The sequence below is a fragment of the Leptodactylus fuscus genome, chromosome 7 (assembly GCF_031893055.1).
Source record: "Leptodactylus fuscus isolate aLepFus1 chromosome 7, aLepFus1.hap2, whole genome shotgun sequence".
Taxonomy (NCBI): domain Eukaryota; kingdom Metazoa; phylum Chordata; class Amphibia; order Anura; family Leptodactylidae; genus Leptodactylus; species Leptodactylus fuscus.
The window spans coordinates 30,128,735-30,145,257 of record NC_134271.1 but is presented as its reverse complement, the minus strand read 5'-3'; the positions used below and the strand labels follow the sequence as shown (position 1 = coordinate 30,145,257).

Genomic DNA, 16,523 nt, shown 5'->3' with positions numbered 1-16,523 from the left:
GTCACTGGTTCCTGTACAGCTGACCGCGCAGGCTGATGACGTACAACCACAGGCGGGCATAAGAGAACCCGGAAGTAGCGTGCTTGCTGTCGTAGCGCTGAGTAGTCACAGGTGTGGTGGTCAGCTATAGGTAGTAGTTGGCCGCGATACTAGGCAAGGAGCAGGCTGCAGGAGGCTAGTTTGGGCACTTTAACCATTAATTACAGACTTTATATTTTAAGAGTATATTCATATGGATTAATTTGGAGATGATTTTGAGGCATGTTCAGCTCTAAAGGTTTAGTTCACACGTAAATAACGTGTGGCTTTTTTTGGAGTTTTTTTTTGTAAAAACAGCTTTAAAAAAAAAAGCCAGGCTGTTTTCCCCTCCTGTAAAGTGAATGGGCTGAAAAAAACGCATCGCGTTTTCGCCTCCCATTCACTTCTATTGCTTTCTTAGGCGGAAAACGCCCGAAGAAAGGTCATGTCACTTCTTTTTCTGTGCGTTTTTTTTGCAAAAAAAAAAAGAAAAAAGCATTGCTTGTTTTTGCAAAAAAACGTGCGGTTTTCGCCTCCCATTCATTTCTGTTGCTTTCTTCAGGCGGAAAAGGTAATGTCGCTTCTTTTTCTGCTAGAAAAAAAAAGAAGCTAACTGTTCACATAGGGCTCCATTGCAAAGTGGCTGATTTTGAAGCGAAATCCGCTGTCAAAATCAGCCTCTTTGCCCCTGTGTGAACTAGCCCTAACATTGTATGGAGGAGGATTGTGACGTGGATTCTTCTGTCAAAATCCTCCTCCATGTCCCCCTGTGAACTAGCCCTAAGGCTGAGGCCCCACATTGCAGATGTTGCTGCGTTTTTTTGAGCCAAAGCCAAGAATGGCTATAAAGGGAATGGGAAATATATAAGATATACTTATACTTCTACCTTCTGCTCCATCCACTCCTGGTTTGGGCTCAAAAAAACTGCAGCAAAATCTTCAACAAACACAGCTTCGTTTCTGCATGAGTTTTATAGGTCCACTTTTTGGAGATGCATCTGAGGTGGAATGTGAGTGAGTCCTTAGAGATCAAAAGTATACCAGTATGGCCACATATACATTTGTCTGGACTGAACAGCCCCCTATTCTGTAAAAAGGTTGCCAAACAGTAACCCCCATTTAATTCCTCACCACTCTAGTACTGCCATCGTTCTAGGTTGTTCCTGTCAGTCCTGCAGCACTGATGTCATGTACTTGAGCCAATCACCGGCCTAGGTGATACTTGTATGTATGGTACATGACCACATAAGTAAGGGGGCGTTCACACTACCGTCAGTGTGCGACAGGTAGTGTCCGCTCCTAGTGTCCGTTCAAAATCTCGCGCGGACACTAGCTGTGTCCGTGACACTTGTCATTCATTTAAATAGCGATCGGGTGCGTTCTTTTGCACTCCGTGCCTGTCCTTCACTTTCCGCTTGTAAAGATGTCCAACTTTTCAAGCGGACAGAAAAAACCTACATGTCGGGTTTTTCTGTCCGCTTGAAAAGTCGGACATCTTTAACTAATTTTTAACTAATAACATCCTTGTATAGGCGTTAGAAATGCTATTCCACACCTACCTTTAGTATGTAGATCGCCTCAGCGGTTTCTGAATAAGTCCGTTTTTATTCATATGCTAATGAGCTTCCAGCCAGCACAGGAAGTTCCCAGCAGCACTCGTCCCTGCTATTATCTCCTATGTGTGTGCAAACAGGAAGCTGAGTCATCAGCAGCAGCAGCTTGTACTGTATACACCCATAGGAAACAATAGCAAAGAGGAGTGCACGATACATCGTGCACCAGTTTAATTAGCATATGAATAAAAACAGACTTATTCAGAAACCACTGAGGCAATTTACATACTAAAGGTAGGTGTGGAATAGACTTTCTAAAGGCTATGCAAGGATGTCATTAGTTACAAATGACTTTTCCCAATGATAGAGTTTCTTTAAGATTGTTCTATACAAATATTCAGATATGACATGATAGCTGGTGACCTCTTCATTCTCCAGCACGTCTTTAATTACAGTATTTACCAGTATAGTGGCGGCCCGCATGAGGCCTGCTTCCATGGGAGTAGAGCAGGCAGGCAGGCAGGCAGGCAATGTTCCAGCTCTATAAATATCTATACACACACAATAGTACTTACCACAGTGATGTAACCAGCATCAGATTAGGAAGAGGTGCTTATTCAGCAAGGATTTAATACTCTGCCACCTGTTCCCAAACATCAGCCTATCACCAAGGTATACATATCAGTGGTACTGAAGTAATCCATGATAATACAGGCTGGGGTATAATAATAGAATAGGGCACAGTGCAAACACCACATATACAAAGGCACAAAAAGTTTAGAACTTTCTATTGCGTCTTTAGATTCAGTACGTCACCATTGTCAGCATCTCTCATTCTCATTTACATCCATGCAGGTATGGAAAGTTACGGGTGTCAGAAATATGGAAATGCATATTTATTTCTTTGATTTTTTTTTACCCAAAGTTTAATTATTTTTTTTTAGGTTCAATAGGTTTTTATTGACTAGCATCGAAACCTATCATGAAACATTATACAGACATATGAATGTTATAAAGAGAACAAATGCCAGTTTTGTGGATAACAGGATAGAGAAGGGAAAGCAGGAGCGAAGTACGCCAAATGGACGAATAGAAGGAACGGGAATAAGGGAAAAACCAGTTGTGTTGGCTACTAAACCTGGCACAGAGCGGAAGTCAGCGGGGGGGGGGGGGTGGGTATGAGTGAGGAAGAGGTAAGAGGGAAAGTGAGGAGGAAAGGAAAGAGGAAAAACAAGAGACAATCTGCAACGCACTTCTCGTGATCTCAGGGGTTCCAGTGGTTGGACCCCCAATGATTTCTGTTATCCAATATCCTGTGGGCCAATCCCTGTACAGGACTTGAACAGCAGTGTGACAATTGCTAGTATAATACACAGCAATACTTCTGTACGGCAGTGTATTATACTAGTGATGCTTATAGTGACAGAGCTTTATCTCCAGCAGGGTGTAAATGGTTAACCTTAGATATGGACACACCATGACAACACATTGCAGGAGGGGCATCCGTTGCCAATGGGTGGTGGAAGACACCATTAAAGCTTCTATTGCTATAGCTAGCAGCATCTTAAGGGTTAAACAGCTGCAAATCGTGTTTTCACCAACTGCAAACAATGCACCGAGATGCTAAGGCATGACACAACCCTGAGCCGGTGCCATCTCTACGTCATAGTGGTACGGCATTTTGCGTTAACCCCTAGCCATCTGTGACACTGCAGTAGAAAGAGAAGACTGAGCATTTGCTACAATGACATCCACTCTAGGCAGCCATTCCAACTACGCAGCCTACACTTCAGACATTCATTACTGTCACTGGTACGTTGTAGAAAACTCAGAAAAGCAGATACATTTTCTGTTTTAGTTCACCGAGGATTGCCATGACAGAATACAATAGTGGCAACGTTCCTGTTCCTAGTCTTTGGCAATAAGAAGATATTTGGAAAATGGTGAAAAACTAAAACAAGATACTTGAAGATTACCGTGCTGAACATCATACTTTGTCACATCGGGCACATTTGTAGATTTCGTGAAACACAATGTTAAAGTTTTATGCAAATAAGGCAGCTGGTGCAATGGGGGCGGACCTTCAACTCTTGCAACTCAAACCCATACCATCGCCTGTCCATGCAGTGAAGGTTGAGCCAATCTACAAAAGTGACCTACATAACAGATATGATGTTTATCACTGTAATGTGCTCTGTGAAATTGAATATACTTGTGGGTGATACTAGACTTCCTTTAATTGAGGGGGGGGGGGTGTAGATCAACCATACTATCTATCCTGTAGCTGAGCTGTAGGCCAAGTTCACATTCAAGTTTAGGGCTTCTCTCTCCACCGATTTCTCCATAAAAACATGGCGGACCCCACTAAAGTCTATGGGGCCCACAGTCTGGCCTTGCACTGATGTGTACTTAGCCTGAGAAGTTGCAGTCTCCCTTCTCATTCGTGTACATCTTCTTACAAATAGGGGTAGATCACTACAGAGAGGAAAGTGGCAATAACATGGTAATGCCCTATATATACCAATGTATCTCATTACCTGGTAAAATCCCAACATCATTGCAAACAAAGGCCTCTGAGAAGGTCGGCATTATGTTAAAGGGAGCGGCCTCTATTGGTTTGCTTGACTGAGACTCTGTCTTCCTAATTACATCATGGAAGATAGACTTGCACATTCTCAGTGAGCGCCCTCTATTGGTGTGCATACTTGAGGCACTGGCTTCCTAATTACATCATGGAAGTCAGATTTGCATATTCTTCCCATGTACCAAAAAGTACACAGAATAATAAGGAAAGCCAGCCATGATCTTGTGAGATCTAGGAACTTGCAGGATAAGTTTACGCGCCCTCCTCTACATTTAGCATAGAGATAATATTTTTATCCGGTGTTATTACTTACTGGTTAATCCTTATAATCCGTCTCCCTTTAAAACAACCATCCTAAATCACTCATTTGCCTGCTTTGCCCTGTGACCTACACGTGTCTCAAGTGGCAGCAGATGACACCCCTCAGCGGCTGTGTGCGGTCAGCAGAAGAACATTGTACATGTCTAGCACTCAGCTTTTCTTAAGATCAAGGCATAAGCACTAGATGTAATGACATGTTCTTCATTACCTTTACAGCTCACTAGGGCTGAACGCGCATCTTAACATGGGATGAATATTCTATAATCACCTTATGAAAAACATAAGCTTGGCCTAAGATAACCCAGCGACCAGTTATTCAATGTCAGCCTTGGTAAATAGGAAAGAGTTGGGGTAGTCTTGACCAATAATTTACACAATTCACTAATTTTTGTGCAGTAATGGGTTTGTGCAACTTTTTAAAGCCAGTTACCCGCACAAGGTTAGGGCCGGGTAATTCTGACCCAACGTTTCACCTTGAACAATTTACACATCACTCCCCTCTACTTGCATACCACTGAATTTTGGTTTTAGGTGCTCAAAGATCAGCAATCCTTATCGGAGAAGGTACAGTTTGTATGAAATGGGATGGCTTGGAAGCAAAATTGAAAAAAATATAAATAAAAATCAACGTGGGCAATTTCACATTGTGTGATTGAACAGACTTTTGGTTTCGGATATCTAGCGAATAATTTTGCAGCTGTACAGAGGGTGCAAGATAAAGTAACTCGCCCTCCAGTATTTTTTCATCCATTACACGTACAAAACTCAGTCTCATTTACCATGTATTAGTTATGCAAGAATCTGCACCATGAGAGCACTAGGCCACATCCTTTTGATATGAAGCAGAGACAATGATGCTCTCCGCCGTCCCATAGAAATTTGACTTAAAAATACTGGATGCATTCCTTATAGTAGCCTGCTGAACAGTATCCATGTACAAGCCTGCCATGTAAGCACAAACCCTACGGCTAAGCCTAGGTTCACACCTACACCTGCATTCTGTTCCAGGTTTCCATCCCCACTTTTAAAAAAAAGGCAGCGAGAAAGGTCCTGCAAGCAAGATTTTTCTCTTTGCAAGTTTTCATGCAGACTCCATTATATCTATTGAGTCCACGGGTAACCGCGCTTTTTTTTTTTTTGTAGATTGTGAGCCCAATGTACATTTTTCCCCCTATCAGTACGTCTTTGTAGAATGGGCGGAAATCCACACAAACACAGGGAGAACATACAAACTCCTTGCAGATGTTGTTCCTGGTGGGATTCAAACCCAGGATTCCAGCGCTGCAAGGCTACAATGTTAACCACTGAGCCACCGTGTTGCCTTAGGGTAACTGATTTCTAAGCAGGTTACGTTTCCTTCGGATCCCCAAGCAGACCTTGGAACGGAAACCCTTCAGGTGTGAACCCAGCGTCAGTTTTGATGCCACGCAGCTGAGAATGCCATTGCAAACCCCCAAACTGATCCTTGTGCAGTACAGGCAAAGCACATTATCAAATTGTAACAACATCCTTCACCTGTACTTACTACAGATCTGCAGCAATTCAAGGTGACTTTGCCACATGGCATAGCAATACCCCACAGGATAAATACCAGTCTAAAAAGAATAGGAGCAACACAGAGAGGCCTATACAATCAATCCCTTGTATTATAGATTTATGTACATTGTCACAGTAATGGGCCATGTGACAATATGCAGGCTCAGTTGATATCCCGCAGTTACAGGTTTGGTGCTGCTGTAGTCACTGCAATGGTGCTGATCAGAAATCTGTGGTGATATTGTCTAGAACATGATGTAAAAAACCTGCTGCATTGGGCGCCGCTTATCAGGAAAGTATAAAATGATAAGTCTGATAAAAATTAAATAACTTTCTTCTTTTTCTTCTTCTTTTTCGTTGTGTTTTCTGTTGCTCCATCCTCCACATTCACCTCCTGGGCTTCTTTTCTCTTTTTGGAGCTGGTTTTGTCGTCAACTGTTTCCATGTTGTTCCAGACCTCATCCTCCTCTTCCTCTTTCACTTCCTCTTCTGCAATGGGGGTCGACGCCTCTTCCTTCAGATTCAAGAAAAACAATTGTTACCAGGATATTCTTCCAGCACCAGACAGATACAACACTTTGACATAACAGTATATGAGTTTCCCTGTAACATGGCGGAATTTGGCTGATTTTGAGGTGAATGTCCACTGTCCTGTACTGTATATAGTGGAGGACAGTAGAGCGATGAGGACACAAGATCTCCTAGCATGGCTGGAAGGAGTCCTGGTCTCTGGACCAGATTCAGCCTGTGAAATGCGAGCGATATATGGTCCAGATTTTTCATGTATTAGTTTATTCGATGAAAAAAAAAAAAAGGATTGCACCAAAATAAGTTTAAGCAAAAGCATCTAGGACTTAAAAATGTTCTTTTTTTCACTTAAAATTTGCAGATTGGAAAGCTTACCTCCCACTTGTCTTGTGACGTTAATAGCAGACAGTTTAGCCGTGACTTTAAATATATCTGAAGAAGGGGAAGGGGTGAACAATAAAAACAACAGTGTCAAAAGCTTGAGGTTACCATCTTACATTAGGGTAAATACTGTACCAATATATGGTACATACTACAAGAAAGCCACTAGCCCTTACAGAAGATACAGTACAGTGCACAGCTGCCCATGTAATACTGTGCAGACGCATCACTTCTCTATTCCACTATTAGTACAGAAGTATGGAAAAAAACTGCGGTGTTGGATTGGTCATAGGACAGACCCCACTGTTTATAATGCGGTCCTTAAAGTTTCTGTTGTGGTGGTTCCCAAATATTTTGTCAGTCATTTTTTATGGTATTTGTATTCCTAACTGAAGCTATGACGTTATCAATCAGTACCCCGAAATGAAGCTATGAATATGTACCCCTAACTGAAGTGAACCTTACAGCCTTGTATTCTTTTATGAGTGTTAGGATCCCTTTAAGAGTCTATCATTAAAACTCGATTTTTTGTGACTAACACATAGGAATAGTCTTAAGAAAGGCTATTCTATTCCTACCTTTCGTTGTCTTCTCCGCGACGCCGTTTGGTATAAATCCTGGTTTTCGGCAGTATGCAAAAGAGTTCTCTCGCAGCACTGGGGGTGTCCCCCATACTGCGAGAGAACTCTCCAGCGACGCCTCCATCTTCTTCAGGAACGTCCTCTTCATGCGTCGTCTTCCGTCGCTGGCTTCAAACTTCTAGGCCTCGGGCCAAGCTGACTGCGCATGCCCGCTCGCCACAAGAAAATGGCTGCTTACAATACTGTGACGTCGCTGGAGAGCTCTCTCGCAGCATTGGGGACACCTCCAGTGCTGTTTGAGCGCTGGGGCCCGTCCCCAGTGCTGTTAGAGAACTCATTTGCATACCAACGAAAATCGGGATTTATACCGAATGGCGGTGCAGAGAAGACATCTAAAGGTAGGAGAAGAATAGCCTCTCTTATTTTATTCCTACGTGTTAGTCACAAAAAAATTGAGTTTTAATGATAGGATCCCTTTAAAAGAATACAAGTACACAACCCACAACACAAAGACCCGCACTGTGGGTTGTAAACCTCAATTTTGTGGAAATACAACAAGAGCGTTTGCACTGTGTCCCACTCCCCAACTCATAGTTCTATTTGTTTGCATTATAAACTAAAGATAATATTTAAACACTCACCTTATGTAACAACTTCTTGTCATTTAAGCTATGAAGCCTCATGAATCTGTCCAACCCGCAGGTGGCCACCACAGGCATAGACTTGTGACACTGGATGGAGCGCACAGAGCCCGCATTACCCTTAAGGGCACACAGCAGGCGACCTGGAAATAAAGAGATTCTAAAATTTTAAAAAAAAAGGGGAAAAAAAGGTCTGTAACAGCTCACAATGACTGAAGTGGAACTTACCTTTCCTCAGATCAATAACACCCATGTTACCATGTGAGCTTCCAACCACCACAGACCTGTACAGAAGAAGACATGGACTTTAATACATTTATTTTACTGTACTGTAGCCTTAAAAAAGTTAAAAATAAAACAAAAATAAGGTAATAAAGACTGAACACATGTAAGGCTGGATTCACACCAGCGCTTTCGGTTTGGGGATTCGCCCCGAATATGGGGGGATACATCATCAACACTTTCTTGAAGTCTCCTTGCAGTGCTGGTGCCTTACAGTGGAGAACCATGGAATTCTAAGACATGCGGCTATGGAGACATATTGGGAAAGGTGACAAGTCCTCAGAATGAAGGGAACACGGTGGCTCAGTGGTTAGCACTGCAGCCTTACAGCACTGGAATCCTAGGTTCGAATCCCACCAGGAACAACATCTGCAAGGAGTTTGTATGTTCTCACTGTGTTTGTGTGGATACTGATAGGGAAAGCAATGTACGTTGAGATCCCTATATGGGGCGCACGATCTACAAAAAAAAAAAAAAAAGTCCTCAGAATGAATGTTCATTTACCTGCCATCTGGAGTGACGCTTAAAGCAGTCAATGGATCCTCACCAAACAGAACTTCCAGAACAGGTCGTCTTTGTGGCGAGCAGGGATCATACAGTCTAACCTATCAAGGAGTAAATGATGTCAATTCTAACAAGGCACTTGAGAAATAAGACTTATAAGGAAGTTTTATACCATCTTGTACTAACCAGTAGTACTTTCACGTTACTAGAAAACTTTGCACTCACTTGATGATAACTTGTGCAGGTAACCACTTTATCTGACTCTGGGATAAAATCCAGGTCCCGAATCCATACAGGTACTCGGAGATCTAGCCAGTCATTCCTCACCTGAAGAGAAAGACACATGAATAGGCTGCCACGTATAATACTATGGACAAAGGTTTTGGGGAGGGGAAAAGAATCGAAAAAGAAATGAAACCGTCCACCAATCCGAATAATCAATGGGATTTTGGGCCTTTCAGTTATTTGGGTTTAGTTACTACAGAATTGGCAAACCTTTACTTGCAGTTATATTCGGATCGAAAATGTTCGAACCAGAACTGTTGTTGAGCTCTTCAGACCCCCAAAAATGTGATCAAACATAAAACAAAAAAAATCCCCACCAACAGCGCTGTTCTTTATCCTATTTCAGTCTTCTGAATGACATCAGGGACCACCGAGGCCTGTGATGCCTCAGCAGTCTAGTGCCGTCATGATGCAAAGATGCAAGTTTGATATCAGTCACGATTGCGACTCAGTGTCACAATGACACATCAACCAAGAGGCCTGAAGAGGACCAGGAGCAGTGCTGGAACTCAGGGGAGGTGAGTAACACTGTTTTTTAATGTTGGGTCACCTCCCATGGGTCTCCGCTCATTACATTTTGGAGTATGAGGAGTATAAAAGCAGTTCCAGTTCAGGCATGTTCAGTGCAAACCTCACGAGACGAATCTCATAAGTGCACCCAATAACTAATCATAGCTTAAAAGGGCGTGGCCTTAATAACTGCCATCAATCAGAACTGAGGTAAAATGTCAATTTATTGGGATTTTGATTAAGGTCATAATCACCCAGACCTACAATAGGAAGTCTACATTATAAATGTCAAGTACTAAAAAAAAAAAAAAAAAATGCGTGGAAAATGTAATGTAAACTAGTCAGCCCCTTACTATCTTAGAAGTCAGGACAGAATACTCTTCTCCGATCTATTACTGACTAACACATGTAATAAACAATAGGGGATTTAGGGTATGTTCACACTGAGTTTTTTGCAGGAAGATTTTGACGTGGAATCCGCCTGCAAAAATGACTCATTTATTTCAATGGGAGACCCTCGGTAGCGGGAAAAAGAGGCAGCATGGCCTATCTTCACACGGATTTGAGTCAGCCGCGGCTCGAGACTCTCTCCTGATTAGTCCCATTCACTCGGGACTAATCAGGGGCAGGATGCTGGTGTACTGCATCGGCATCCTGTTGCGGCTAACCACATGGAGATCTGACACCGTTCCGCCGTGTGAACGGGCCCTTACTAGGCAAACTGTGGCCACATTTTGGCTCCAAACTGCGAACAAGAGGGGAAGCAGGGAGCTTAGAAGACAGCGGCAAACCTGTCCTAATAAGTTCCTGCAAGGACCAGCCTGTGCTCTATTGAAGCTGCGTCTGCAATTGTCAATTTCAGTAGGACAGTGTCCATACCCTTATATTTCGGATATATGAAATATTTGATTTTCTATCGTGTCCTCTTGTTATACTTGATACAATTGCCTTAATAGAACTTACATTTTTGGCTCTGAAAATTGGTTCTTCTGGTCTCTGCAAATCCCAGATTTTTAGGTCATTTTCTTTTCCTCCAGTCCCCACTTTGTGGCGCTCGGCATCGCACAGTCGCATTTTCTCTACTCCAGGACCAGCTTGTATCTCCAGCTAATAAACATACAACAATACATAGATATTACACTGATTCTTACACGTGTCTGTGATAGAGGTATAAGGTATGTAGATTATATATAGTGTTACAAGAACGCAAAAAACCCCCAAAACCATCAGGGGCCCGTTGGGCTCTGTGGCAGCCGCTACCTCAGTAGTTACACCCCTGGTGCAAACACAGCCTGAGAGGTCATTTCTAGAGATGAGCGAGTACTGTTCGGATCAGCCGATCCAAACAGCACGCTCGCATAGAAATGAATGGACGTAGCCGGCACGCGGGGGGTTAAGCGGCCGGCCGCCGTCAAAGCGGAAGTACCAGGTGCATCCATTCATTTCTATTCATTTCGGCTGATCCGAACAGTACTCGTTCACCTCTAGTCATTCCCTGTGTACAGCGAAGAACTAGAAAGAAGACATTGGGGGTGGGGCTGTTGGGTGTCAGGACAGGAGTGACCAAGGTATTGGTGAAGCGAGGATTACCTTTATTTATTTATGCACTTTTAACCCTTAGAACAGGGGCCTCAAACTCAATTTACCCAGGGGCCGCTGCAGGTAGCGTCTGGGTGAGACTGGGCCGCATCAGGATTTCCCAATTTTTTTTTTTTTCTAAAAGTCGCCATATTCTGACAGCCGTATCTTGTTTATACTTCTGTGTATGGGGATGCATAGGGCGTCTTTTTTTGCGCGGCGGGGTGTACTTTTTAGTTATACCATTTTGGGGAATTGCTTTTGCTTCGATCATTTTTTATTCAAATTTTTATCAAAACAGTGAAAAAACGGCAGTTTGGCACTTTTGACTTTTTTTCCCCACTACGGCGTTTACCATACAGGAAAAACATATTTTTATAGATTTGTAGAGCGGGAATTTTCGGACACGCTGATATCTAACATGTATGCCTTTCACAGTATTCAACTCCTTTTATATGTGTTCTAGGGAAAGGGGAGTGATTTGAATTTTTAAAACTTTTTAATTTTTTAAATTTTTTTTTTTTACTTTTTTAAATTTCTTTTTGCATTTATTAGACCCCCTATGGGTCTTGAACCCCAGGGGGTCTGATCACTAATACAATGCATTACAATGCTAATGCATTGCAATACATTGCAAAAAAAATGTCATTTCTTTTGCAGGCTGCATAGAGCAGCCTGAAAAAGAAAATCACTGCAGACCGGCCGGTAGCCTTTACAAGGCTCCCGGCTGTCATGCCAATGTGATGTTGGCCCTGGAGCATGCTCCAGGCGCCGGCAATCACCGGCAAAATGGCCTAGGCGCCTGAGGGGTTAATGCCTCCGATCGGTGTGGGCACCAACTGGAGGCATTAGCGCTGGGTGTCTACTGTGACAGTAGACACCCGGCAGCTATATCGGCCGCCTGACTCCCGGGTGGCCGCCATAGTTAAACACCCGGCGCCCGCCAACTATCGTCCCGAGGGCAGTTGGCCCGCGGGCCGCGAGTTTGAGACCCCTGCCTTAGAAGAAGTACAGAGAACCCCTCCAAGTCGAACATACAATATATAGTGTCAACTCACATTTTCATTTGATCCTTCTTTCCACACCTTCAGTAATCCTGACTCTACACAGGTCACAAGAGCACTAAAAAAAACAAAAACATTAACAAAAATCAGCAATGCAAAGTATTCAGAGTCCCAATCCAGCTAACAACTCTGAAGATGTAGCCGACTTCTAAAGTATAGACTTAATAAGGAGCAATACCCCAAAACTGGGGGACTAGCGGCAGGCAACACAAACCTCCAACAGTTCCACTTTCTACAGCTAATATTGAATGGTACCATTAAGAAATAAAACTTGTCTTGCAAAAAAAGCCCTCACATAGCTATGCTGGTGGGAAAATAAAGACTCAGGTCTTGAACGGCAGGAACAGGGGGAAGAAGAAGGAAAAAAAAAAAAAAAAAAAAAAAAAAAATCGAAAAATTGCCCTAGCTCAAGGGTTCAATGACCGACAAAGTAGTTACTCACTTGTCCAGCACACCGAGACCCCTAAACACACCCTCTCCTCCTCTACATTCATGAAATTCAGTAAATTTGGATTTTTCTGTGTTGAAGACTCTTACAGTCCCATCTCGGCACCCCAGCAGCACCTGCGTAGACATGGAAGTGAAGTGAGGGTTAATACATACCGGTTACATAGGAAGAAGTGTACATTAGTGGTGCAGATTCGGTCAGTTGCAGTGCTATTTTTTCTCCTAGTAAAAGGATAACATAACGGGACCAACAGCCCCTGCTATTAGTCAATGGGGGACATAATTGGCCATTAGTGTCCACCATTTACAGATCTGTCACATCTTGAGATTCATTCTTCCACTGATAGAAGAGAAAACCTTTTCATTTGACTTTTTCAGATAAAGTGTTGTATGTGCGCATGCGACTCCAATCCATATTCGGAATTATTTTGCAGTTTCCCCACCCTTCAGACAGGTTTTTATGTCTACCTAAGGTTGTGGTTGCAGAGAAGTGGTCATACATTACACATTGTACGTGCAAGAGAGTCTGATCTTGATCAGTCTCACTCACTAATGCCGTGTTCACACTAGCACCGCTATCCGGCCGGACGGCCATACTGTGGACGCCACATAACAGATCCAGGATCATGCAGGTCATATAAAGAGAAGTACTGACATGTACTGCTGTGAATGAAGTACTGTGATAGAAAGCCCCAACAACAGATGCAGACATGTGCGTCTTTATACATCGCTGAGCGGAATAGACCATACAACTAAAAATATAATCTGTACGCCCACCTTTAGGCGAAGCCCCCACAATGTGGAAAAGCAGCATTTTTTGTTGCAGATTTTGCTGCGGTTTTTTGAGCCAAAGCCAGGAGTGGATTGAGCAGAAGGGAGAAGTATAAGAGCGCCCTATAGATTTCTTATTCCTTTTGCAGCTGCTCTTGGTTATGGCTCAAAGAAAAAACAAAGGAGCAAAATTTTCAACAAAAAATCTTCCGCAATGTGGGGCCTTAGCAAAGGTCAACACCAAAACAGCCACTAGAAATCCAGGAGGTCTGAATGACACAGCAACATGTGGGTCGCAACACAGCCTCATTCAGTATCATTAGCTGCAATGCAGGCTATATTACATGGCAATCTTTGATGGTGCGGCTTGTAGCATAGTCATTGTGAGTGTGGAGCATAGAGACTACAGCACCAACAAAAGCGGTCACCCAGCTTTCCTACACCCCTGAATGACAAATCAATGGTAGGCAGTAATACATGTGCTACATCGCAATCTTTCTGGCATGGAAAAAAGATGGTTGATGGAGAATAGCAATGGGATGGGGGTTCAGAGGTAGCAGTGCACCCTGGACCCAAAAGTTTCCCCTGTCAAATAAAATATACCCCCATCCTAAATGGCACAAGGTAGGCAGGGGCCCCATTACAAATTCTGCACTGGGGCCCAGGAGCATCAAGTTCCTCCTCTGTATGGGTGGTCGCTGTAATGGACTACACATGCACTAGGGGGCGCTCCAGCTGTTGTCATGCTCAGGGTATACTGGTAGTACATAATGCAGCCCCCTGCCCCTTTACCTCAGTTTCCTGGGGGTCTCCAAAACACAAGACGTTGACCTCCTGGTCCCGGGTCAGAGAAGAGACCTCCGTGTAGTTAGTGGCCTGCTTCTTCACCAGGTTTATCCCTGTAAGGAGTGAAGCAGAGCCATCACGACTACATAGCACACACCCTATACAACGCCGATCACACACCCCACACACATACATACAACCAGGTACGGGGACCCTCACCACATCACACACGTCCCATCCCCTCACCTTTTAGGATTCCAGTCTCGGTACCGACCCACACGTGATTGCGTGCAGGCGCCGCCATATTTACTAATCTGGTGAAAGGATGTGATAGAAACTTCCGCTTCGCGACTTCCGGGCCGGCAGAGGTGGCTGACGGGAAATGTAGTTCACGGTGTAAGAGAGGTCTAGCACTGGTCAACTGCGGCAGATCCTATTCATAGGGAGGAACCACAGCATGGTAACTGTGCGAAGTCTGCCTACTCTATCTATTGTAATGACATAGGTGAAATGTAAGGCTGAATCCCTAACATAGAGTCTCTAATCCAGTGACTGTCAGAAATTGGCAGAAGATTGAAATCTGGTGATTTTAGGCAGTGCTTACAGTGGGAAAAAAATTGGTGGAAACTCTGGAATAACTAACCCTCCCCCCGCCGAAGACCTCAACCGACAGGCATCATATCCCCCACACACTATTATTCCCCATAGTGGCCCCTGCACACAGTATTATGCCCCATAGTGGCCCCTGCCCACAGTATTATGCCCCATAGTGGCCCCTGCACACAGTATTATCCCCATAGTGGCCCCTGCACACAGTATTATGTCCCATAGTGGCCCCTGCACACAGTATTATCCCCATAGTGGCCCCTGCCCACAGTATTATGCCCCATAGTGTCCCCTGCACACAGTATTATCCCCATAGTGGCCCCTGCACACAGTATTATCCCCATAGTGTCCCCTGCACACAGTATTATACCCCATAGTGGCCCCTGCACACAGTATTATCCCCATAGTGGCCCCTGCACACAGTATCCCCATAGTGACCCCTGCACACAGTATTATCCCCATAGTGGCCCCTGCACACAGTATTATCCCCATAGTGACCCCTGCACACAGTATTATCCCCATAGTGGCCCCTGCACACAGTATTATGCCCCATAGTGGCCCCTGCACACAGTATTATCCCCATAGTGGCCCCTGCACACAGTATTATCCCCATAGTGACCCCTGCACACAGTATTATCCCCATAGTGGCCCCTGCACACAGTATTATCCCCATAGTGGCCCCTGCACACAGTATTATCCCCCATAGTGGCCCCTGCACACAGTATTATCCCCCATAGTGGCCCCTGCACACAGTATTATGCCCCATAGTGGCCCCTGCACACAGTATTATACCCCATAGTGGCCCCTGCACACAAAGTATTATGCCCCATTGTGGCCCCTGCACACACTATTATTCCCCATAGTGGCCCCTGCCCTGCACACAGTATTATGTCCCATAGTGGCCCCTGCTGTGGCTGATCCAAATAACTAATGATTACTTCAAAGGTACTACATAGACACCATTGACCAAATATTTACACCATAAGATCAAACCACACGTAGTATTCAGTACATACCAATAGACATTCTGACAGTTGGAGATTACACCATTCAGGGGATAGCTACCAGGACGCCACAAGTGGGACAAAAACCAAATGCCCGATGCGCGTTTCACCCTAGCATGGCTTCGTCAGAGGCAGAGAATTGTTCGCCGTAATGCGATATATTTAATAAACATATTTTTGTAATTTCTACATGATTTTCTATGGTCCCTTTTTTGTTGTTTGTATATTTATATTTTTTTGGAGATCATCTTTTCTCATTGTTTGGGTAAAAATTGGTTGGTTTTTCACATGGAGGAATTTGCCACTGATTTTAAGTCAGATTCTGCCTCAAAATGAGCTCCAAATTCTGTTCGGAGTCCTCCTTTCATTGTTGTCAAAGGGAGGCAGTGATGAACGCTTCTTTTTATCACAATACTGAAAATCGAAGCGTCCTCCTCTTTCGTCATGTGGATTCTGCTGATTCGGGCACAGAGCCCATGGCGCGAGACTTTTATTGAGTAACCCTCATTGATAAACCACAGCGGAAAGTCAAAGCTCTGCTTC

The 16,523-nt window shown here is 43.9% G+C and overlaps 1 protein-coding gene across 1 annotated transcript; it reads right to left on the bottom strand.

Moving 5' to 3' along the window:
- Window positions 1–6,105: 6,105 nt before the first annotated feature.
- WDR74 (WD repeat domain 74) lies at window positions 6,106–14,708 on the bottom strand. Its single transcript, XM_075280531.1, has 11 exons — window positions 14,617–14,708; window positions 14,377–14,483; window positions 12,809–12,930; window positions 12,361–12,424; window positions 10,688–10,831; window positions 9,155–9,256; window positions 8,930–9,030; window positions 8,372–8,427; window positions 8,144–8,286; window positions 6,916–6,972; window positions 6,106–6,526 (listed from the first exon to the last, which is right to left on the bottom strand). Exons 1-11 carry the CDS (start codon window positions 14,672–14,674, stop codon window positions 6,335–6,337), a joined length of 1,146 nt encoding a protein of 381 aa, XP_075136632.1. The 5' UTR covers window positions 14,675–14,708; the 3' UTR covers window positions 6,106–6,334.
- Between the last annotated feature and the right edge of the window lie 1,815 nt (window positions 14,709–16,523).